Genomic DNA, 24,621 nt, shown 5'->3' on the forward strand with positions numbered 1-24,621 from the left:
AACAAGTCATTTTAGAAGTTGAAAATTGCAACAATTCACCAAATTGGCCATGTTTTGCATTAATTCGTTACTTTTAATAAAAGGATTTAAGAATATGATACCATACTAAAAATTTCTAATACTTTGGTTATAATGTGATCCTTTTTATATCAAAGATATTAGGCTCAAGCCTCCTACACATACATTGAAAACAGTTTAAAATTTTAATTGGGTATTATTTTTTAAAAATATAGCACAATGTACATAAATATTTTTTTAAAGAAAGGTCATATGAATGCTGTATTCTTAAGGAATTCTAACAAGATTTTTGAAATTTAAAAAAAATTCTATAGTGCAATCTTGTTATTTTTAGCAGTAATTACTAGAAGAAAATGTATGAGGTAAAAGCTATACATTAAAAGTGATACAAATCAAAATTATTTTTTTCTCAATTATTTTAAATCCTACTTTCTAAGTTACTGAAGAAACTTAGTCAGATTTAATAATCTTCACTTCTGATGATCCCCATTTTTCGTTGAGTATTCTGAATAATTATACCTACTTTCAGAGTAAGACATCACTTTTCCATTTACCACATATGAACTCAAAAGTATCTTAGCAGTTAGTAAAGATGCAGTTTCATAGTAATGTCCAAGGGAACAAGCATTGATCAAAAGGCCTTTGGAGTTGAAGATTAGGAGGCCACTGATAAGTTAAAGGCAATCTTTCATAAAGTTATGGAGACACAAGTGAGAAACAATCATATTGTGTGGTAAGGAAGGGCAGGCATCCAAATTATTATTTCTTTAGCATGATGATTGGTCATCCAACTTATTTACTCCACCAAATAAAATCAGGTTTTCTACATGCACAGGAAAACCATAAAAGAATTTAAGAAAATCTTATAAGAATGAATGTTGAAAATTATCTTTATATGTAATTGGAAATAAATAAAATATTATTAAGAGTGGGAAAAACAAAACTAAGAAATAATGAATTTCTAGTTTTACAATTTGAGTCTCTTATTAAACATATAATAAATTTAATAGATCAGCATCAGACCTGCCACCATGATCTCTAATTCTTTCTGGGCTTCACTTTTGTTCTGTTATGTATGTATGTATAGGTGTAATATGGATGGATGGATGGATGGATAGATGGATGAATGCATAAAAACAGTATTGATCATTTATTTTGGGGGGAAGAGCTCCTCTTCCTAAAATTTTGAATTAGTTCCTTATCTTTATTAAAAATAAAACATTTAGCAAAGGAACTTGTTTTAAAAAAAAAGACTTTCTACAGTTAACTATTTCCTTTCTAAATTTCATTGCATTATTTTTGTTTGTGTAATCAAAAATAGCCATTTAGCCTTTCTTTATCTCATTCTTATGTGGTCACAAATTCTCTCCTTGTCCTTAGCCACAAAAGGTAATTTTTACTTGTTCATCTAATTTGTGACAGGACTTTTGTAACTGAGCCACATATCCATTTGGAGTTTATCTCAGAATATGGTATGAGGTGTTAGTCTATGTCTACTAGACTCCAAGATTATTTTCCATACATCTGGTTTATACATATCATTTACATATTATCTACTTGAGATACTACTTGAGAATAAGGATTGTTTTGGCCTTTCTGTTTATCCCCAATTCTTAATACAGCAAGGTTAGTAAAATCTGAGTCAATATTCTTTGACTTCTTGGTTTTAATATCTACCGGCTTCCCACCACTCTCCTTTGTAAAGGAGTTTTATCTTGCATTCTTTCTTCTAACTTACCTCTCATTTCCAGTCAGTACCCAGATCCTGTCATCCTTTGCATCATCTCATTTCATTCACTAACATATAATAAAGTCAAGGAGAAAGGTGATGAGAGCCTGAACGAAGGGGATAGCTAGGGGAGCCTGAAAGAGGAGACTTCCAAAAGCTTTGCTGAGGTAGAGTGAACGGCACTGAGCAACTGATGTGAGATGAGGATACGGGTTTAAGGGATCCTTAATAAAGGAAGATCTTTCCTAAGTTGGGAAGCAGGCACTGGATGAACGCTGGCAGGAGTTTAGCAGCAATGAGCCTTAGGCTTCTGACAGAATCTTTGGGAGGGAGGTGTGGGAGGAACAAGGAGCTGAGTTGGGGATTTCCTGAGAATACCTAGAATGGAATGCACTGCAAGCTGCTATGACAGTCCAAAGAGGGAAGTCACATCCTTGCAAAGTGAGGCTGTTGGAATACTGAAATAGGAATGACCCCTGCAGCGACAGTCAGATGTAGAAAACCATATATTCATATTATCTATGCTTCGTTCTATTTTCATTTGCTTATCTTGGGTTCTTAATTACATTTAGGGGGTGGGTAGGGGGCCCCATAGCACACAGAGCAACTGGACTAGAGAGAAGACTCATCTTCTTGAGTTCAAATTTGGCCTCAGACATTTACCAGCTGAGTGATCCCAGACAAATCATTTAATCCTGTTTGCCTCAGTTTCCTCATCTGTGAAATGGCCCAGAGAAGGAAATGGCAAACAGCTATGATAGCTTTTGCAAGAAAACCCCAATGGGATCACAAAGATTGAGACATGACTCAAACAGCTGAACAACTGACAACAATTACATTTCCATATGGCTCTGGTACCACGGGAGGTTTTACTGAAGCTGTAGATGACTAGTTTGACATCTCTGGACTAAATGACCTCTAAGTTTCCTTCTAGTTCTAAATCCCAGTATCTTGGATAATCTTCTTAACAAGCAAAAGAGTATTGATTGTACTCATCCAAACAAAGAATGTGAAAAACAAATTAAGATTGGAGTATAGACAAGAACATAATTAAAAATAACCTTTCTAAAATTCGTGTAGAGGAATGAATGTATATACATGCATTCATTCAGTAAATATCCCCAAACCCAATGTTAAGTTTCATGAAGGTTGGGACCAGATCTTATTATTACTTACGTTCCCCAGATTGCCTAAATTCATTTATTCATTCATTCAATAACTAAGTGCCTTTTTTTCTATTCTAAGCTATGTTTAGGAGAAAATATAAATGTAATTAAGACATCATCCTTGCCTTTGGGAATCCTACAATCTCTTAAAACCTTGTAGACTTACAAGATAATAAATCTGTTGAATGTTGAATGATTTAAGCAATTGTTGTGGTTGTTTAAAATAGGCTGAAAGCCTTCTTTTTAAAAGCAGACGTCTTAATAATCATTCCAAGAGAGTAGAGGTAGAAGTGATTTCTAGGACCCAAGTATGGAAATACAGCCATAAAGGAATGAAGGAAGTGTTTCACTATTGAGAAGTGGAACAATCAATTGAATTGAATAAATTGAATTTCTAAATTCGGAGTTGAAATCAGGATGAGATAGTAGAAATAGCACCACACTTAGATTAGGAGATCCAGATTGTGTCCCATCACTTAATTCTTGAGAGATATGTAAGCAATTCAGTTGGTCTGATTTATATCTAAGATATAAAATAGAGCTAATGCTCCTTCAAAGTACCTCAAAGTTTTAAGAAATTCTTACTGAAACAACCCATATTTGAACTAGCAATCTCATAAAACTGTTGAAAAAAGTATGTTTTGTTAGCTATAAAGCACCACAGAAATGTCCATAATTATTAAATTAGCAAAGCATTTATTCAATACCTATTATACACACACACAAAAGATAAAAAGATGTTTAAAATGCCTACTGAGTCAAGATGGCACAGTAGATAGAATACTATATCTAGAATCAGGAGGACATGAGTTTCAATGGTACTAGCTGTGTGACTCTGGGCAATTCACTTATCCTGTTTGCCTCAGTGTCCTTATCTGTAAAATAATCTGGAGAAATTGCAAACCACTCTAGTACTTTTGCCAAAAAAACCCCAAATGGGATCACAGATAACCAGATGCATATGAATGACAATAACAATAAGCACAACACCATGTTCCCTGCCCTCAGAGAGCTTATATTCCACCGGAAAAAATCTATGACCTTCAAAATATTTTTATATTGAATTTGTTCAATATGTTATTGAATGTGACTTATAAATATAACCAGGATATGGTTTAACAAATAATAATAGCTTGGTTATTCAAAATAAGAGGTATACTTTTGTTTTTGAAAAATGAGAGAGGGCAAATGTTTAAATCATTAAGGAACTCTTCTTGTAACTCAATCTAGGAAAATATTTTCTGTGGAAAACCAAGGAGAATAACTCTGGTAATTAATTAAAGATCTGTCTGTGACTATTATTCTTTGTTTAACAAGCAACTTTTTCTAAAATGCTGTGTATTCATAAATGTGTTAATTTATTCAACAGATCATTATTAAATATATATGATTTGGGAAAGAAGAAAAATCATTAAGATATGACCCCTGATTTTATTGAGCTCATAACGAGACTTAACAATCTAGTAAAGATTCATGGCATACAGAAATAGCAATACCATAAAATACAAAGATGCTGAATAAGAATATGAGAGGTATAAAGAAAGGTTAGAAATAGCATAGAGCAGGGGACTTTCTTAATAAAGGAAAGAACACAGAATTTAAAGAGGCATTAAATTCTATTGCTTCAGTCAATTCAATCAAGAAATTGGTCAAAAGGATCTACCTAATTTACTGGTTGATTTAAGAAATGTATTATTTAATTCAATAGTCTTATATAAATGTAGTATTTTTAAAAGTCTAATAAGACAATCTTTAGTAGTTTTTTAATTGATATCAGATTTTAATCAAATTGTTTCATTTTTAAAGATGTTCTATGAATCTCATATGTTACTAATAACTTAGAGAACCCCCAAACTCAGCATCTGCAGGTGTGAGTTACATTATTTCCCACTAACGAGTTATGTGATGTTGGACATATTATTTCATCTTCTTGGATCTATGTTTCTTTACCTAACAAATAAGTTGAACTAGGTGATCTTTAAAGCTTTCAGTATTAATAGTTAAAAATTATGAGTATAAGACATATGTGTTTATGTAGATCTATATATGAATATTTTAACCATGTTAGTATATGTATAAACAGAGAAAATTTATGAACATAATTATATAACTGACCTATAAATGACAATAAGAGCTACTTTATTCCATCATTTATTTTCACACATAAGAAAACTGAAAATTTATCTAGTTTGCTCCAAATTCTACAGGTGATATACTGACAAAGTTTCAATTCAGGGCCAGATGCTCTTGACTTCAAATCTTGAGCTCTGGTCTCTTCTAGAAAGGGCTGATCCCCCAAAGCACTCTATTTCTGGGGCAAGAACAATGGTAAAGATACCATTTTATTGCTAGATTATATGCTTCCATTTCTAACGGATACTGCTTATTACGCTTTGGGAAATAGAAATCAATTTAAATAAGTATGTTCACTTTTTAAGTTTAAGAAATCAAGAATAAGAAAACTGATTTAAAAAAGAACTAGCCATCTCAGCAAAGGACTTGATTTTTTTTTTTTTTTAAATCAAAATACAAAGATAATGTTATAATGGCAATTCAGGGTGCAAATGTTCACTCCATTGTCAAGAGTGTTTATGATGTCCACAATCAACCAAAGACTTAAAATTTCAAAAGTGTTATACTTTAAAATACATTTGGTTATGTTATATCCATTCTTCATCCCAGATTTCACTGGAGTTCTTTTGTCGTTAAAATTAGAAGCAACATTCCTTAAGAGTAAGTACTTCAGAGATAGTTGTCTAATAGCCTGGAGATTCCCTGAAGCAAAAGGAACATTGCAATCCCTTTTCTTTCAAAGGACTGGCAGATGTTACCTATGATGAGAAATGTGTTGGCTACACAGAGACGTTCCTGAGATTCAGAAGCTGGAGAGAATCCCCCCGCAGAAATCTATTTTCTGCTCTCTGACAGCTGTTTTTGCCATTGACTTTAAAGGCAGATGGAGAAACTGCAGAGAAGAACTGTGAGCTTTATTGCCATGCATAATCAGCATCTGTGCAGTGTGTTACACACACATCACAGAGCTCACACTTTTTTGTCTGTGTTGTGAAAACTCTTCCAAGCTTCCAAAACGGTCTCGAAAATAAGCAAATAGCACATTTCTAGCAATTATAGGTCACTTAAATTAAATTCCATCTTCACAGTATGCTTGTGGACATATAGCTTCATAATCTCCATCGCTCAGTCTTGAGTAAAATAAATTGAAACTGTATATGAAAATACTGCCTGCTGCATAAATGTTTAGTTTCTAATTTAGAGTTTCAATTGATTCTTATTTTGAGATTTACTTCTTTATCAGAACGCATATTAACAGAAATGTAATATGCAGAATGTTTAAATATATTTTATTTAACTACTTCAGATCTGGCACATGGAAGTGATTTTATGCAGTATGTCGGTACAATTTAATTAGAAAGATATTGACTATCATTCATAAGAATTGAAAGCTAGTGAACTGAAAATCATTAAAAATGAATGGGAATTGTCTAATGTCTTGGAAATTTGTCAAATGCTAGTCAGCATCTTTAGTTACCAAATTATGTCCTAAGTTGTAAACTTAAAGGACATAAGTTATCACAGATAACTACTGGGAAATTTCATACACACACATATCACAGTGCTTTTCTACTAGAAAAAAACATATTCAAATATATTCAAAGGGAATTTTAATATAATAGGCTCTAGAAGTTAGTGATGATGTGTTAATAAAAGTGTATAGACAAGCAAGAAACACCACTGGTCACTTGGATGGAAGGGGAAAGAATAATTTATGTTCAGTAAGTAACTATAGAGGGTTCCTTAGATCGAACGTTATCTGTGAGAGGACCATGTGAATTGGCATATTCATTTTATTTCATTATTTTAAAAGATGATTGAAGTTAGTAACAAGTGCAATAAAAAAAATTGGGGGAAATGGCTAGAAAGTATGTGTGACAGTGAGACAGAGGCAGAGGGAGCTGGGGATGGGGGGAGGAAAAATGGGGGCGGGGGAATGCACATGAAGTTTCTTGAGACTTGAAGGAAAAATTCTTTGATGATTTATTTACTAAACTGTTGGAGTTAGTAAATGTTAGTCCATGTTACTAAACATGGAGACATAATCATATTTCATATTTTAAACCTAAACAATTTTTAGACATTTTAAGAAGAAACTGAATCCATTTCTTTGTTGTTGTGATGGAACAGTTTTTGAAACTCACCTGAATGTCAGGAAGCCAATCTCCTTACCACGGTCACATCAGATGGCCTTTCCAAAAATGGTTTATGAGCATCTTTCCTTTTCCTCCCTCTGCTCAGTTGACTAAATTCACGTTCATCTTAAAATTCAAAATATTGAATCTTCCATGAAGGAAAAGCACACACAATGCTTTTAATTATGGCAGATTTTGTCAGAAGCATGCAAATTTATTTTAGACATTACTCTATCGGTTTTAGTGACCCTGGCATGGATTTAATTAGATTCTTCACGGAAGGGTGGCTACAAATTTGCACTCTGAAATTCAGCAGATTCTAGGCAGATAAGGCAGAAGATTAGAGGATAACAGAGCTGGAAAACACGAATTTGCTTTGCTTCCTTTGTTTTCAGAGTGGAATACCCAATGGTTTTTCTTCTATATTTATATAAATTGATCCACCATTACCAGCCCCATTTTATGGCACACTCTCTTATAAAATGCGATGTTTACCTTGGCATTAGTTAATCATCAAGTAGATATTTATACTCTTCTACTTTTAGTAAACCCTTTATACAGCAGCCCTTAAAGGTTTATCCCAGAATTGTACGTTTGTTTTTGAACTGGGTCCTAAAAGGAAGAAATTAATTCTCTTAATACTCTTCAGAATATTTTGCTTAATAGCTGTTGATGATCACATATTTTTTCCCCTTTGAAAATGTTCCTGCCTTGAACAAAAGATCTGCTCCATGTATTGTAACTCTCTCCTGGCCAAGACTGCTGTATTTCCTCTCAAGGTTCTAGGGTACCCTGAGGAATTGGGCTTTCTCTTTACTCTCACCATTGGACCAGATTGAGCACAGAAGTAGTGAGAGTACCTCACTTGGTACTTGTGACTTGTTGCCTGCCCTCATCTCAATGTTCTGTCAAATTGAATGGGAAATATAACAGAGGTCATTGTAATCTCATTGCACTATAAAGGAAGAAAAAGGGGGAAGGTCTAGCAAACCACTGCTTTATTTGAAAGATTAATGGAAGTTGTCAGTGATGTAGGACGACTAAATCCTTCAGCTTTTTAAGCCTTTTGACAAGAAATCATTCTGACTACAGTCTGGTCCATTGTTGTTCTGTTTAATTTTTTATAATGAACTAAAGAGATGAACATAACCCTTAAAAATGATTGCAGGCATGCACAAGCTAAAAACCATATGCCCCCATGAATTCCATTTATTCTAGCAAAATATGAAATGGTAAAATGATCCAAATCTCAGTACTGTATGTAATTAGAGCTTTAGAAGTCTTTTTTTTTTTTTTTTTTTTTTTTTTTTCTGTTTTATAAGACATACATAAATAATCCAGGTGCATAAGTCCAGATTTTCACATTATTAAGTCAAACTTCTTGTCTCCCAGGATAATTTCAGAATTCTTAGGTACCTTTATAATCATGGGAAAATTTCCAATGGCTCATGAAATTAGCATTTTACAACCTGTTTCTCATGGACAAGATTTCACCAGAAACAAAACAAATATCCTGAAAAGAGAATTCCTTTTGTCTGGAATTTTTATGCTACATATCATAATTAGCCACCTGAAGAAGACTAAATAGAGCCATAAACTTCCCAAATATCCTCTTATAATAACTATTGCAAATGCATAGTCCTTCTTTGCCCAGAAAATCCCTGAAATTCTGCTTAATTTGACATCTTTTAAGATTATCTTAATTTTGTTATTTTTGTTGGGATGTAATAGGAAAAGAAAATGAATGTGATCAGTCATACTGCGTATATAGGGCAATAAAGTGTACCCTCAGTGGAATGGTAGAGAGGAGTCATTCGAGAATTCCATCTAAGAACTAACTTTTAGCTAATCATTAGTTAAATAAAGCCAACAGGATACAAAGCTGTGTCATTTCTGCTCTATTGAAGGAATGTGAGTGTTATCAATGTTCTCCATATTCATCACTATGAGCCAAAATACCCAATCTCTGTTCCTGATTATTGTATCCCTCTTTAATTCCTTTCTGACTCATTCAGGTTCATTGTATCCTGCAGATAACTTTTGGTAGATATTTTAGGTAATATTCGTTAAACCAGATTTCTTTGCATTCTATTGGTAATAAATATTAGTGTTGCTTTTAATTTTAAAGAAATCCATCCAGAATTCCTTCAAAGAAGATTTTGGCTTTTTCTATTAAATGTTTCTAAGAGATCAGTGACAAAAGGATTGAGTTGAGAGTTTTTTTTTTTTTTTTAATTTTTGATGGATCAATTAATCAGAAATCACGAAACATTCATTAAGTTTTTGTTGGTCTGGGTGGGATAGTCTACAGTCATATAGTCCCTGCCATATGTTCCAGTGAGAAGCCTATGACATGTGTTCATGATGAAAATGAGCGTGCGGTCAAATAAATGTGAGATTTTGACAGGGTAAGTTCAGGAAAATTTAAGGTGGAAGAGATCGTTTTCATGTAATGTAATCAAGCAAAGCTTCATAGCAAAGGTAGCACAGGAATTAGGCCTTGTTGAAGGAAGGAATTTCAATAAGCAAAGATAAAAACAACATGTATTCCTCACAGGGTAGATCATGTATAAAAGCTCTTGGTATGTGGAAGAGTGCCGGACAAGATCAAGAAGCAGTTCTCTGATTTGTCTTGAATGTAGAATATTTGAAAAGTAGCATGTATAAGAGTGGACAAGCATATGAAAGCTCGGTTGTAAATGGTCTAGATGCAAGACTAAGCTGTGATTTAATTGGATGCTGTAACTTCCTAAGCCTGGAAGTGACCAGTCTTTAAACACGGCGGTGACCCGGCCAGTCCTATGAGATTATTTTGGGAGCTGTGTAAAGGGGAAAGGCTGCCGGCTGGTAAAGTTTGTTACAACATTCCATAATTACTGGGTGAACTCAGGGTATCTCTGTAGGAGTGGAGAGAATGGGATCGAGGTGAGAGAATCGGGGGGAGCAGAGCCAATGGGATTTGGCAACACTGGGAGACAGCCCATTTCAGTCATCAGGCTGTCCAAAAACACCAGACTGGCCGAGCCGTGGTCCATTCCGCATCTGTGCCCTTCTCTCCGTCCTCCTGGCTCAAGCCCCCAGCGGCTCTCACCTGAATGACTGAAATAGCTTCCTAATTGGTCTCCCCACTGTTCCTTAACCTGGGCCTTTCACCTGCTACCTCCTCAGGCCTGGAACAGACCCTTTCCCTACCTGTGCCTCTGATTCTCAGCTTCCTTCAGCCCTCAGCTCGGATCCTTTTCCGGGCTCTTCTAGTTTATGATGCTTCCTCTCTCCTCAAATGCTATAATGTGCATTTATCTTGTATGTCATGCCCTCTTAGTAGTTTTGTTTTGTTTTTCATTCCCAGGACTAATGCAGTGACTTGCAAATTGAAGATACTCAATAAATGTTTGTTTGATTGAATTAAATTAATAGTATACTTAGATACTCTATATGATCGTGCACTTGAACTTTAAAAATCAAGTCAATCAAACAAGTGTTTATTGAACCCTTAAGTATAATATCTATCCTATCAGGAATTAACATATAAAATAGATAATAATTAAATATTAAATTGCATAATTTTGACTATAAGTGCTGCAGGAAATTAGAGACAGGCTTTTCTTTAGGGCTAAAACCGTCAAGTAAAACCTGGAAAAAATAAGATCTAAGGAAAAATTAGCCATGAAGAGACTAGAGGGGTGATTACTACAAATTCATGGGCCAGAATGGAGAAATTCTGCACTATTAAGATGTATCGAAGATGTCAAGCTCTTATGAAGAGGCAGCTTGGCGTGGGAGGAGGAGCTCTGACTCTGGAGAGAAGGGACCTCAGTCCAAGTTTCGTCCCTGACACTGCCAAGTTATCACTTGCCTCTCTGGCCCTGAGTTTCTTCATCTGTGAAATGGGATCTGTCTTACAGCTCTTAACTGATTATTCTTTGATGCTCTTACAATACCTACTTAGGAGAAAGGGAAACAGGCTAAAATCTCAGGCAAATCTTCCCCAAGAGATTCCAACCCAATGAAGAGAAGCGACTAGTTTCCTACCTCCAGTGTATTTCTGGGATAAATAATGTAGGTGGGCCTCTGACCTCCTGGAGGGGAAGGACAATGCTCAAGATGACATCTCCTAATCACTTTTAGCGACTTCACTTTTGGTGGCTTCAGTTGATAAATCTTTCTCAAGCTAAGGCATCAAGGAATCATCAAAAAAGTGACATATTGTGGAAGGATGGGGGAAAAAAATCAAGATACAAGTCAGAGAATTAGGGAGGATCTTCTCAGATTTTTAGAAGCCTTTACATAAAATTGTGCATGTGTGCCAATTGTTTTTAAAAAATTCAATAGCATAAAAAGGAAATTTGAGTGTAGAATTAAATAATGAATTCTAAGGTTAACCTTTCTAGATGGAGAGGGACAGAGATTATTTCTATAATTTTCTATCCCATCCTCCCATTCTAACTCTTACTCCAGACCCTTCAGGTTCTATAGTCTTATCTGATCATCCTGCCCTCAAAATCATTGCCTAAATAAAGTTAGACCCTATGTTCTCTAAAGGTTTTTTAGGAAAGAAGTATGAGAGCATTTATAGTGATCATAAATTTGGCTTCTTCTTAGGAATCTGGACATGAGTTATACATAATTAAAACTCTCCTGTTCCACTTTAACATTGTTTTCTTTTTCTTTTTCCCTCCACTCTAGACGTTTAGAACAAAATTCGATCAAGGTCATCCCTCCTGGAGCCTTTTCACCATATAAAAAGCTTCGAAGAATGTGAGTTAAAAAACACTCTGGAATTTTATGCAATTTAAATGTATTTTTTAAAAAAATAGTTCATGTTTGTATAAAGGAACCCATCTGAGTACGGATATTTCAGAGAGTTTGGCGGCTTCATTATTCACTAACATAACAGATTGCCAGTTAGCTCTTTGGTAATTCCTGGTTCATTAATAGTAGCATTGTCTCATTTAACATGGAGTTTCATTAATTCATGATTAATGAATGATTTTTCATTAAAGTGAACCTTTGAAGTAAAAATTTCTGAGGTTTTCTCTTTTTGAAAGCAGACTCTGAGTACATTCTTTCTTTAATTTCTGAATACAAGCTTCATATAATTTGTTTTTAATTTTTGTGGTCATATGACTCTTTTTCACTCAAAATAGTGTTTCATGGAACAAATTTCAGCTTTCATACATAGGTGTCAAACAAATATTTCATAGGGAAATTTTTGGGTTTGTCCCATGCTAAATCATTCTATTTTACTTGTTACTTTTAAGAGAATCGGGCTGAATTAATATAACATAAATTGATGTCTCATTTTAGTGATCTGAGCAATAACCAAATCTCAGAAATTGCACCAGATGCTTTCCATGGCCTGCGATCACTGAATTCACTGTAAGTATTCTCATATCAAATATTTAATAATATTAAGGAGTGACTAAATACTGATTGAATCTATGTTTATTTTCTTTGTGCCTTTTGTACAAGGATGCAAAATTTTGTATTAAGAAATCTCAAGAGTCTAGTATTTTAAGTGGGAGTTAAGAACATAACACCCTTTCACATCTACCCCTAGTATTTAAAGTGGGAGTTTAAGAACATAGCACCCATTCCTGTTTTCTCCCAAGAAATTTTACTTCTGCAATAGAGGAAAGAAGCATCCTCCATTGAAAGTGCCCTAATAGCCATGAACCTAATAATGACTATCACAGAGAGACATCTATTTGTGGAAAAACCATTTTAATAAAAGTGGAGGTGGAGTGGTGAAATGTAACAGAGCCATATATTGTTAAAGTGCTTTATCACTGACTTCATAACTTTAAGACATTTCTGAAAGAGGTCACTCATCTCTCAAAGACTAAATCCAAAGTGGCAGCTTTTGGGTAACAAAGAAACTTCCTGATGATAAATGATGACATTTCCAAAGGATGTTTAGTATCCACAAATCATTCCTTTTCTTCTTGCAGGACCCTCCAAAGTATACATACACATACAAATATACAACTAAATATTTGAAAGCAATTTTTAAACTAAATTTTAAAGTTTGAAAACAAAATTAGGTCCAATTAAGTTAAACATTAAAGAATATATTAAAATTGTTTTAGTGATGATCCTCCTGGGAGAGGGCAGAAGAGGATTTACATTGAGTAATTTAGGTGATGTAAAGACAAGTATGTCAACTAAAATATATTTGAAAAAAAGGCTGTATGGAAAGATGGCTGTAGAATTAATTAGAATTTCAAAGGGTATTATTATTAACAATTATAACAGCTGTTAATAATATGACTAAAAATAACTTACCTGCATGCCTCAGGGCCCTAATAAACACCATCTACTGCCAATGGAACAGTTTAGCTCAGACTAATATTCTCACAGTAGAGATTATTGTGGCATTTTGGGAAAGTTATTTTCATTTCTAGAGCAAAGGGGAAAATAATTATTTTCAGGTGTTCACATGAGTATGCAGGAATACTAAACCAAGCTGACCTGATGATCTGGTCTCAGGAAAGCAGAGAGTAGTCACTTCAAATTTACTATTTGGCTTATTGCTGTTGACAGTGGCAGTTCAGGGAGAGAAAGAATTTGGAAAAGGAAAATGTCATATTTCCAACTCAAAATTTAGTGTGTATCTGGGGTAGAGAGAAAGGTCAAGTGGAAAGTGGAGAAGGGAAGTTTGTATGTTATTAAAAATCTGTGTGTTGCATAAAGGAAACACTGCAGAATCAAGTAGTTTGTAGTTTTAGGCAGGCTAGATTTTTTGAAGTGTTCTGTGTTCTTTGGAGAAAAGCCATTTGTGAACTCTAAATAGCACAGTGGGGATGATCTCAGCCAATATTGGAATCTTCATTTACGCCACCTTAAGGATTCAGTGATTCACTTTATCTTCTAATCTTCCATTTGGATTGAAGTCATTTCTTAAATGCTATAAAAATATTTAGTAAATTTCTAAAATGTCTCTATCCTTTCCTAGTAAATGTCAATATCAGCATGGAGGTAAGAACTGGAATACTAGAGTTTTGTAGCAAATTTTATATTTTAAAGTCTTATTTTCTAGGAACCTATTTGATGCTTGACTTGGAAATGTAGTGATTTGTTTTGGTAGTTTAATTTAGGGGACTAAAGGGCCAGAAAGGTGGGGAAAGGACAAAATCCCTCCTGAAGGGGAGGAGCAAGGAGGTGGCAAAAGCCATCATTCTTTTCCCTTGGGAACTGCTAGACTTGGAAGGAAGGAAGGAAGGAAGGAAGGAAGGAAGGAAGGAAAGAAGGAAGGAAGGAAGGAAGGAAGGAAGGAAGGAAGGAAGGAGGAAGGAAGGAAGGAAGGAAGGAAGGAAGGAAGGAAGGAAGGAAGGAAGGAAGGAAGGAAAAAAAAACTAACTCCATTTGTAAATGGAATTTTTTATTCCAACTTTAATATATTTTTCTTTTCCTTTTGTACCTGATGGCTGAAGATGTTCAGACACAAACTGAACATAAACAATAAGCTGGGCCCTAAATTTGATAAGGAGAAAGAAAAGTGCTAGGAAACATTTGGGAAATTGTGCAAAGCATTTAATGATCTCTCCAGCCCATCTTCCATATTTTTATCTTTAACACTACCATATTTCTGTTTCCCCGGTTATTTTGTTTTGGTTTTTGTTGAGCTGACTTTTGCTCCAGCTTTGTTAATATACTCATTATGTTCTCTTACTGCCAACATGATACAGCATGATGGCATTTCTGTGAGTAAAGACTGGGGGATATACTGCAATTTCACAGTTTCTTTTGAATCTTTAATATCGACTTCTCTTAAATCGAGCATATATTTCCTTATGGGTGTCCAGACCATTTTAGAGCCCTAGCTCCCCTCCAGTTCTTACCTGCCCACCAAGGTTGCTAATAACCTAAAGACTATTTACATATTCCTTTTCCGTGTTCCTCTGGGTCTCCTTCTGTTGCCCAGGGGATGTTGGAGCACCAAAGATTATGCCAGCCCAGGAAGCCCCTAGCAGGACCCTCAGCTAGAAAAGCTTGGAGTGTGGATCGGGCAGCCGAGATAGCCAAGAACCAGTCCTTGGGATAGAAAGTGTATAAGAAGACAAATGCCTCCCTCCAGGTGGTTGGATAATGGGAGAGGAAGGCAGAGGCCAGAGTGTAAAATACTTACTGCCCTGGTTTCTAGTAGAGAAATTACTATAGTGAGGCCCCCAAAGATTTCCTTCCCCTCCTCCAAGGTCAGCGTGTTCTCTTGCTGTTCTAGACCCAGGCGTGTTTACAGTCCAGAAGTTGAATAGCCTCTCACAGATCTTCCTAGGCATGGGGGGAGGGGAGGGCTTCTTTAGTTTTATCACTATGTCTTCTGTCAGGTAAGAGGAAACTGTTAAGTTTTACGAGGGATTTTTATATATTTCGTTGTTTAGTCTTTTTTCAGTCGTGTGTGACTCTTAGTGACCCCTTTTGACGTTTTCTTGGCAAAGATACGGGAGTTAGTCTGGCTGGTCCTTTAGCTCATTTTACAGATAAGGAGACTGAGGCAAACAGGTCCAGGGGTTTGTCCAGCATCATATAGTCAGTAAGTGTCTGAGGCCGCGTTTGAACAAAATTCTTCCTGACTCCAGATCAGCTAGCTTTTTTTTTTTTTTTTTTTTTTTTTTACATTTTTACATAAAGAATCCAGCTTAATTAAAAAAAAAAAAAAAAAAACACCAATCTAGAAGCCTCGAGTCATTTTTCAGGAAAGGATCGCAGGAACAGGGACATGACCAGAGTTTCGTTCGCCCTGTGGATGCAGGTTGATCCCTCTCTGCCAGCTTTTGTCCCCGAGAGCCGCGGGACTTAAAGGGACTTGTCCAGCTTCCCCCAGTGAAGCTCGGAGGCGGACAGGGGCCCCAGGCCTGCGCGCTGCTCCACGCTGGCTCTCTGTAAGGCCATTCACGTGTGAGCCACGTGTCCGGAAGTCCGGAGGCATGCTCCCGCCTGCGGGCTGCGGCGCCGCCTGTCGGTCTAAAACAAACTAGAAATGCCGCAGATGGCGCCTGCAGGGGCGCTCTGTGCCGCAGACATGCGCACCCTTGTGTCACGCCCACATCCGGGACCCCCTCGGCGCCCGGACGGGCCGATCCAGTCCCTCTGGCGCCGCCTCTGGCGCAGTCAGTCTCTCCTACGTCGCCGGAAGGCATGAAACCTGTCCTCGGACAGTGAGGCGGCCTGGTCCGAGCAGAAAAGGCGCTTGGGCCGGCCCACGGCAAACTGGGGCCGGGACGTAAGCTCCGAGGCGCTTCCATTTCTCTTTTTCGGTCCCTTGTAGGGGCTCTCCTGAGGATGGTTTTGAGAAAATGAGGCGCATTTCCTGAAATATACTCATAGCCTGCTTTAGCCTGGGAACGGGTAGCACTGAGAGTGATCAGGTCTCTACAAAATTTGCAGATTGTCTTCAAGCATATAGGATGCTGATATTTTGTTAGTTGACATGCTTTGAAATATTCTTATTCGAATAGTTTTCAACCTATTTTCAAATATAGTATCTTATCTCCACAACAACCCTGCGAGGCAAATAAGTAAATAAATAAATGAACAAATAAATAAATAGAGCTAAAAAAACCAATAAAAAACATTATCGGCCTTATTTTGCAAATGAAAACTGATAAAGAAAGGTTATCTGACTTGTTTATGAGCAAGAAAGCCAGAATTAGGAATAAGCTTTTCTTAGTGTTGTGTTATGTCTTAATGTGTTAGGGCAGCACAGATTCCAATATGATGTGCACATACTCAATAGTTATATTTGGCATTTTCTGATTTTCCTAATCATTAACTTTTTTTTAATAGTGTCCTCTATGGAAATAAAATTACAGAACTTCCAAAAAGTCTATTTGAAGGACTATTTTCTTTACAGCTTCTGTGAGTATTTGGTATTTTTTTTTTTTTATTTTTAGAATTCTAAACTTAATCACTATACTTTGTCAATCTAAAAATGCATATTTCCATTTAGAATTCAATAAAAATGGGCCAATATAGACACATTTTAACAAAAAAATTTAAAATAATGGTAAAGGATAGTATTGTTTAAGATCATTTGTTTGGAGAAGTAAGAGTTACTTTTAGCTTTAAAACTTGTTTCAGTCCACTGTCACAAATTTATGAGTTCCAGCTGTTCTACCACTTTTCACTTGTGCAATCCTTGCTCTTGGTATTGTGAAACATTTCTATTTTGATTTAACAGTGGCTGAAAAGGGGAAAAAATATGATGGCATGTTTATCAATCTTTGTTGAAAGAATCAGTGGGACTAGCAGTGTTGAAATAATGCTGTCCACCAACAGTGACAACAAAATAGATATGCATTAGATCATCAAAGAAACAATGCTGACCTAAGGAAGATTAGCTAGAAATCACTAGATTGCAGTAGGAAAAAAATCTACTCATTTGATTAAAAGCATTAGTTTTCCAAACTTTATGAAGTTAAGATTGGACACTATATGGAAGTATTTGGAAACATCATACCTGAAAGCCAGAAGGTACTTTGTAGGACAGGTAATGTCCTATCTAATAGATACATCCCTTTACATACATCCCTTGTCTAACATTCTTAATAAGCAGCACGCCTATTTGAAAATTTGTAATTACACAAAATTTCTGTTTTACGAGGCCTTCAGATTCATTGTTGCCAGTTAAATTATTAAAAATTCTTAATATTAAAGCAAAATATGTCTCCTTATAATCTCTAGTTTTTCCTCATAATTCTGTCCTCTTAAATAGCCAGAATAAATCTAATCCCTTTTCCTTATGGCAACTTTTCAAATATTTGAAGATATTTATCTTTCCCTCCCTATATAACGTATTAATTATATGTAAATATCTCCAGTTCACTTATTCCAGGAATTCTTAACCTCAGAGAAATTAATTTTTTTTTACTAATTTGAATTATATTTTAAAAATCATTAGTTTCCATTGAAATTCTATGAATTTTATGATATGCATTCAAAAACATTTTGGAGAAGGGATCCAATGGTTTTACCAGATGGCCAAAGGGCACAAAAAGTTTAAGCCACACCCTTAATTATCACTGGTTTGATTTCCAGTCCCATCTGTATTATGTGACATCAATTTTCATGTCTCTACCTGTGCATTCTAAAGTGAGTTTCTTTCATCCTTTACATATGTATATATGTATATATACATATATATACATATATATACATATATATATATATATATATATTTGACTCTGTGGTGTCATTGCTTTGGGTATTTCCTCCCATTGGTTCAAGGTGTAAGCATTCTCCACTTATACATCTCATGCAATTCTAGCGATCTTGCCTAGAGACCCACCCACTATGATAAACAGTTCCTCTGATACTTTTTATATGTAAAAGCCACAGATATAAAACTTCTCTATTGTTACCACCTTAGAATTGTAAAATATTGAAAGATTTTCTGTCTTTTTAAGATTTTTGCTCTATTGGGGTTTTTCCCCAAAAGTAATATGTTATGTTAAGAAGCAATCATGTAAGCATTGTTTACATTTGGAAGTCTGGCTAAAATAGTCAAAAGAGCCCTAAACTAGGATTTCCAGGAATAGAGGTTCAATTTGTGCTACCTAGTATCCATGGCAGCTTGGATGACTTACTTAAGCGCTCTAGACCTTGCTTTATATACAAAACTGTGAGAGTAAATTATCTTAGTCCCTTTAGATGTAGAAATTATTGATTAAACAATGGCTGTCTGCTAGGGCCTGTGCTGAGTGCCATGTTTCTAAATCCAAACAAGTAAGACAATCCTTCCCCTCAGAGAGTTTCCCTTCTAATGAAGGAAAATACTTTATTAAGGGGACTGGAAAGAAGGATGGCGTGAAGATGCTAGGGAACAAGCTAAGACCAATTAGTTATCATCATCCAGATTAGCTCTAGGGTTGGAATCCAAGGTTCAGATAGAGAAATGAAGGTCACGATAATGGCCGGAAAGGAAAAGGGATGATGGGATATAAATGTGAAGTGATCCTGCAGTCACAATTTTTTCTATGTTATAATACTCTGTAGAAATGAATTATATTGTGATATAGTAAAAATATGCAAAAATAGAAGCCGGAAGACTTGAGTTTGAATCCAAGAATTTCATTTTTTCACAGTGGCCACAGTCACATGTTCTGGGTCTCAATTTACTTACTTATAACACGAGGGCATAAAACCAGATGGAACCTGAGGGTCCTTCTAACTTTAAATCTAGGTTTCTATGTATATTTCTTCTGATTTCTGGAAACATCATGTGACATAAATTCATCTTCTCTTGTTTGATGGTTATGTCTATCCATAATTTTGCCCCATTAATCAAAGCTTACTTAAGACTTAAAATCACTTAAATTACTGATATTTATTAGGATATCTCTAGAGTGAATAAATCTAAGCTAGGTGGTGCAGTGGATGGAGTGATGGACCGGGAGTCAGGAAGACATCTTTCTGAATTCAGATGTATGACACTGGGCAAGTCACTTACTGTTTGCCTCAGTTTCTTGTAAAATAAGCTGGAGAAAGAAATAGCAATGTTGTTCCAGTGACTGTCACAAAAGCCCCAAATGGGTCACAGAGAGTCAGACTTACTGAAGTGACTAACCACAAAAAACGTCCCGGTCAATGTCTGCCACCCTTGTCCTTGTCTTGTTTTGTCTGCCATCCACCCTCCTTTTTTCTAGGATATTCCTTTTGCCCTTTTTTCCCCCATCCTGTTATGTCCAGGTCCTAAAGTCAACTTAACAGCCACTGCTTGATGAGTCTACTGCCCCACCACTCCCACCTATTGTCTGCTTTATGTTTGTTTTGTTTTGTGGACGTAGGGTAAGTTTTATTTTTATAGAAAAAGCAGATGAGGCAAAGAATTAGAGGATCCCATAAATAAATATAGAAAACCTTTAAGCTCCTCACAGTACGCAGAGGCTTGCTCATAAACATTTTATATAAAACATGCACAACTGTCATGTAGCACATCCATTCCCCTAAAGGCAATCATCAGGGGACAGAGGCAGAGGAAATACTCCTTCCCATCTGAATCATACCCTGTAGAACAGAAGAGCAGCAGAGCCCAGGTCCCCTTCACTTCTTTAGCCTTAGGAAACATTTCTGGGAGCCTCTTCTTTCCCCAGGAAGTATATACTATTTAGCAAAGTTCTTCCCCCCCACCCCAGAAGGCTGTATATCCAAACTCTTAAGCCTTGAAATTTTCACACTCAAAGTCACCTCCAAGTCCACTGCTAAGGAAGTGCATCACGTTGCTATCCAGGAAATAATAATTATACCCGCAGTAAAAATGGCTCACCATTCATAGAATTTATCATGGGCTAAGCATGTTATAATTATCTCATTTGATCCCAACAACAAGCTTGGGAGATAGGTGCTGTGATTATCCCTGTTTTCTAGAGGAGAAAAACTGAGGTCCATGGAAATTAAGTCACTTGGTCAGGCCTCTAGCTAGTGAGTCTGGGGCTGGATTTCCACTCAGTCTTTCTGACTCTAGGCCTAGGGATTTCCCCACTGCCCATGGATCACCTAGCCAGATCAATGTCCCTTAGTACACACTGTCCATGGGACACGTGGCTGAGCATTTGTCCAAGCTAGCACGTGTCTGGTAAGTTCGGGAGCTTTGCCTGTTACTGGTTCCTTGGAAGGGGAATGCGCATTTATTAGCTTGAGCCCCACCCCATACCCGGGTCCCAGACTGACCAGGGAAAAAGCTCAAAACCTTGTTCGTTGATTGTTTATATGGCAAGTAGTTCATTTATAGCCCAGGAAGAGCAGACCCTCATCCTTGGAATGTCTTGGAGTCTGTTCTCACACCTGCCAAAACTAAAAACAAATCAGACCATGGCTGGTTCTTCAGTAGGCCGGAGATCACTGGGTTTGACCTTTGGTTAGTTCTTGAAGGGGCAGGGATGACTGTTATGGACCAGAACTTGAAACAAGGTGCTAAGTCAGTGGAATTGATAGAGACAATAGTTACCTAATTTGGCCTGGTGCTTAACAGTTCTCTAGTTCAGTACATGTACTGGCAGAAGCAGAGAAGACAAAGGACTGACGGCAGGAGCTTATCAAGGCCCAGCCTCCCTATGTTTAGCCTTATTTCACCTAACTCCCTATAGGTACAGTGTCCTAACCAAATTAGCTATTTTCTAATTCTCGATTCCTTTTGTGCCTTTGTGAAAATGTCCCCCGCATCTAAAACATGCCTTTGTCATCCATTGCCATTATGATCCTTCTCTTCCTTCAAGGCTGAACTCGGGTGTCTTCTCAGCTATGAACCTTTCCCAGAAGGAAAGATTTGCCTCGTTAATTAAATATTCTTAGAATACTTTATATATCTCCCATGCCTCTATCTAAATTGCTTTTTAAGGAGTCTTATTTATGTAATAATTATTGTGACTGAGATTTAGCATCTCAAGATGGCAAAGAACTCTATATGTATAATCTTATTTTAATGTCCATTTTTATCTATTCCTCCATGGAATGTGGGCTCCTCGAGGCCAGAAACTGTATCCCTTTGTTTTCTTTTCCATATCCAGAACCTACCATAGTGCTTGCAATTAAAATTTAATACTTAGATTGAGCTGAAGGAGAGATCAGGGCACACCGACATGGTAGAAGACAGTTTCATGGAAGAAATAGGACCTGAGTCGGGCTCAAAGACTATTAAGATTTTGAATCAGTGTAGAGGAATGGGGAGTTAATGGGAAGGCAGGGAGGGGCAGCAGTTCGCCATTTAGGAAAAATACAAGCAAAGTCATGGAAATGGTACCAGATTATAGTTACTAAGTGATCTGTGATGCTGAATGACACTAGAATCCGGTAGCATCTCATAGCTCCTAAATACTTCCAATTAAAATTTCATGATTATACTCAAAAGAAACAGGTATTTGGATTAAAGTTGCAAAGAACAGACAGTTCCAAGCAGCTGATTTACAAGCGAATTTAACGAATGGATTCCTGCTATCTTTGATCCATCAGACTCCTGAATGCCAACAAGATCAACTGCCTGCGCGTGGACGCTTTTCAGGACCTGCACAACCTGAACCTGCTGTCCCTGTACGACAACAAGCTGCAGACCATTGCCAAGGGCACCTTCGCACCCCTGCGAGCCATTCAGACTTTGTATGTATGCCTGGGGTTTCCTGTGGTGGGCCTGAGCCCTTGGCAGTTTTCTTGCCACTAGTCTGCTCTGTCTTTAGACCCGCTGAGTCAGTTTTCAATAATGTGTAAAATTGTTTGTGTGTGTGTGTGTACGTGTGTTTCTGAAAGGCATTTGGCTCAGAACCCATTTATTTGTGACTGTCATCTGAAGTGGCTAGCGGATTACCTTCACACAAACCCTATCGAGACCAGCGGTGCCCGCTGCACCAGCCCCCGGCGGCTGGCCAACAAAAGGATCGGCCAGATCAAAAGCAAGAAGTTCCGCTGCTCAGGTAATTGGCCGAGTGCATCGGGGATTTTCGGGGGCTTGGCCCGGAGCAGTGGGGCCGGAAATTGTTGTTGGAAGTGGTAAAGGGTGGGGGGTTGTGCTGTCCCACCCAACAAAAGCCCCCCCAAGCTGACCTCAGACTTTGGGATGTTGCTGGAGTAGTTTGGGTATTTTATCCAGCAGGAGAGAGACAGCCGCTGACCCATGTTGTGCTTTACCCTTATCCCGAGCTGCCCAGAAAATACCTTCAATACCTCTTTCTCCCCTTAGTTCTCTATTGAACGATGTCAGTATTATCAGCCTTCATTTCATTTCCCCCCAAAATGAATTGAATGAGGAAAACTATTTGCCCAAATTCAGACTGCTCAGATGAAACAAATGATCTCCGATATCCTAGATCGTCCGATGTCACTCTCTCAAATCGGTTCTCCCTGCATTTGACCAGAGACATCAAGCTACATAAATATACATATATATATATATATTTAAAGACACCATCTTTAGAAAACTTAGCAATATTCAAAATTATCATAAATATGTGTGTGTATATATATGTATATATATATATATATATTTTTTTTTTTTTTTTTAAGACACCATTTTTATGACACCATGTTAAACATTTTAATGTTTCAATGTGTCTGTCATCTGTCAACTAGGTTTCCACTCCTTTGGGGCTGGAAGTCCTGAATCATTTTGTGACTAGAAACATCCATCATTGTTGTTGATGTTTTTCATTGTTAGAAAACTTAGCAATATTCAAATTTATTGTAAATTTATATATACATTTATTTATATATATTTAAAGACACCATCTTTAGAAAATTTACCACTATTCAAATTATCATCCATATGTGTGTGTATATATATACATATATATATCACACCATCTTTAGAAAACTTAGCAATATTCAAATTATCATAAATATATATACATGTATATATTTTAAAAGACACCATCTTAAACATTTTAAAGTTTCAATGAGTCTGTCATCTATCAACTAGGTTTCCACTTCTTTGGGGTTGGAAGTCCTGAATCATTTTGTGATTAGAAACATCCATCATTGTTTTCAATGTTTTTCATTGTTAAAAACTTAGCAATATTCAAATTTATCATAAATATATGTATACGTTAAAAGACACCATCTTTAGAAAACTTAGTAATATTCAAATTATCATAAATATATATTAAAAGACACTATCTTTAGAAAACAGCAATATTCAAATCATCATGAACTATTTTGCTAAATAAGGATATTATTTTCATCCAAATTCTGAGTTGATTTCATGGTAAATGTTTTTTCTATTGTAAAATCTCGTAAGTAATTGGTTTAAATCTTTGATAGATGTTACTTTGATAGTTGTTACAGGTACAATTTATTTTTAGCAGTTAATTAATGATAAAATTAAAAGATTATTATATTTTGTCCATGATCCAAGATACATTTGCAATTCATTCTACATTGTTATATTATAACTCCTGCTACAAATATACATTTTCACTTAATTATCTGTAAAGACTTCAGTCCACTCTTGATCTAATATATTTCATATCTTTGCTTGCTGACATTCAGGTGCCTCTTCTATTTTTTCTCTTTTTTTTTTATTTAGCTAAAGAACAGTATTTCATTCCAGGTAGGTTTTTGCTCTGTAGTAGGACTAACTGCAGACACTCTTTTCTCACTCTGAAACACCAAGTTTTCTCCAAACTGATTAGATTTTGATGCATGTCTTTGAAAATGGAGTGTCTTTTAGATAGGTTGACTTTTCCTACGTAGATGACTAGTAGTTCTTTCCTGAAGATGTGGCCTTTGCATGCAGCTTCTGATCTCAAATAAAATCTCACTCTATTTTTTTCTCACTCACCTGTTGGCACATTTGTCTAAAATTACTCACACTAGATAGAACCTGCTGCCTTCTTTTATTCCGATCACTTTTACTGCTTACCTTTTATATCTTCTCTTTTGTTCTGTTTTTAAAATATAGCTTTCTGAGCTGGTTTTAAAGACAGATCTTGCCACGGTCAAAGAGCTAGTTCTATTTGGTCAATCTAAATCATTTAAGGTTTGGTGGGGTTTAAGGGTCATTTGCCCCCTTCTTTGC

General features: G+C 36.3%; 1 protein-coding gene across 2 annotated transcripts in view; it reads left to right on the forward strand.

Annotated features, from left to right (window-relative positions):
• Nucleotides 1-24,621, forward strand: part of SLIT2 (slit guidance ligand 2) — a 335,837-nt gene that overhangs the window by 216,326 nt on the left and 94,890 nt on the right. Inside the window, exons 10-15 of one of the 2 annotated variants that reach the window (XM_051967476.1) lie at nucleotides 11,808-11,879; nucleotides 12,429-12,500; nucleotides 16,908-16,979; nucleotides 22,068-22,211; nucleotides 22,359-22,522; nucleotides 24,130-24,153. In XM_051967476.1, coding sequence (XP_051823436.1) covers nucleotides 11,808-11,879; nucleotides 12,429-12,500; nucleotides 16,908-16,979; nucleotides 22,068-22,211; nucleotides 22,359-22,522; nucleotides 24,130-24,153 — 548 coding nt within the window. The remainder of the gene's footprint in view (nucleotides 1-11,807; nucleotides 11,880-12,428; nucleotides 12,501-16,907; nucleotides 16,980-22,067; nucleotides 22,212-22,358; nucleotides 22,523-24,129; nucleotides 24,154-24,621) is intronic. The other variant, XM_051967477.1, reaches the window with a different exon arrangement.

Source organism: Antechinus flavipes, chromosome 6, assembly GCF_016432865.1.
Source record: "Antechinus flavipes isolate AdamAnt ecotype Samford, QLD, Australia chromosome 6, AdamAnt_v2, whole genome shotgun sequence".
NCBI lineage: Eukaryota > Metazoa > Chordata > Mammalia > Dasyuromorphia > Dasyuridae > Antechinus > Antechinus flavipes.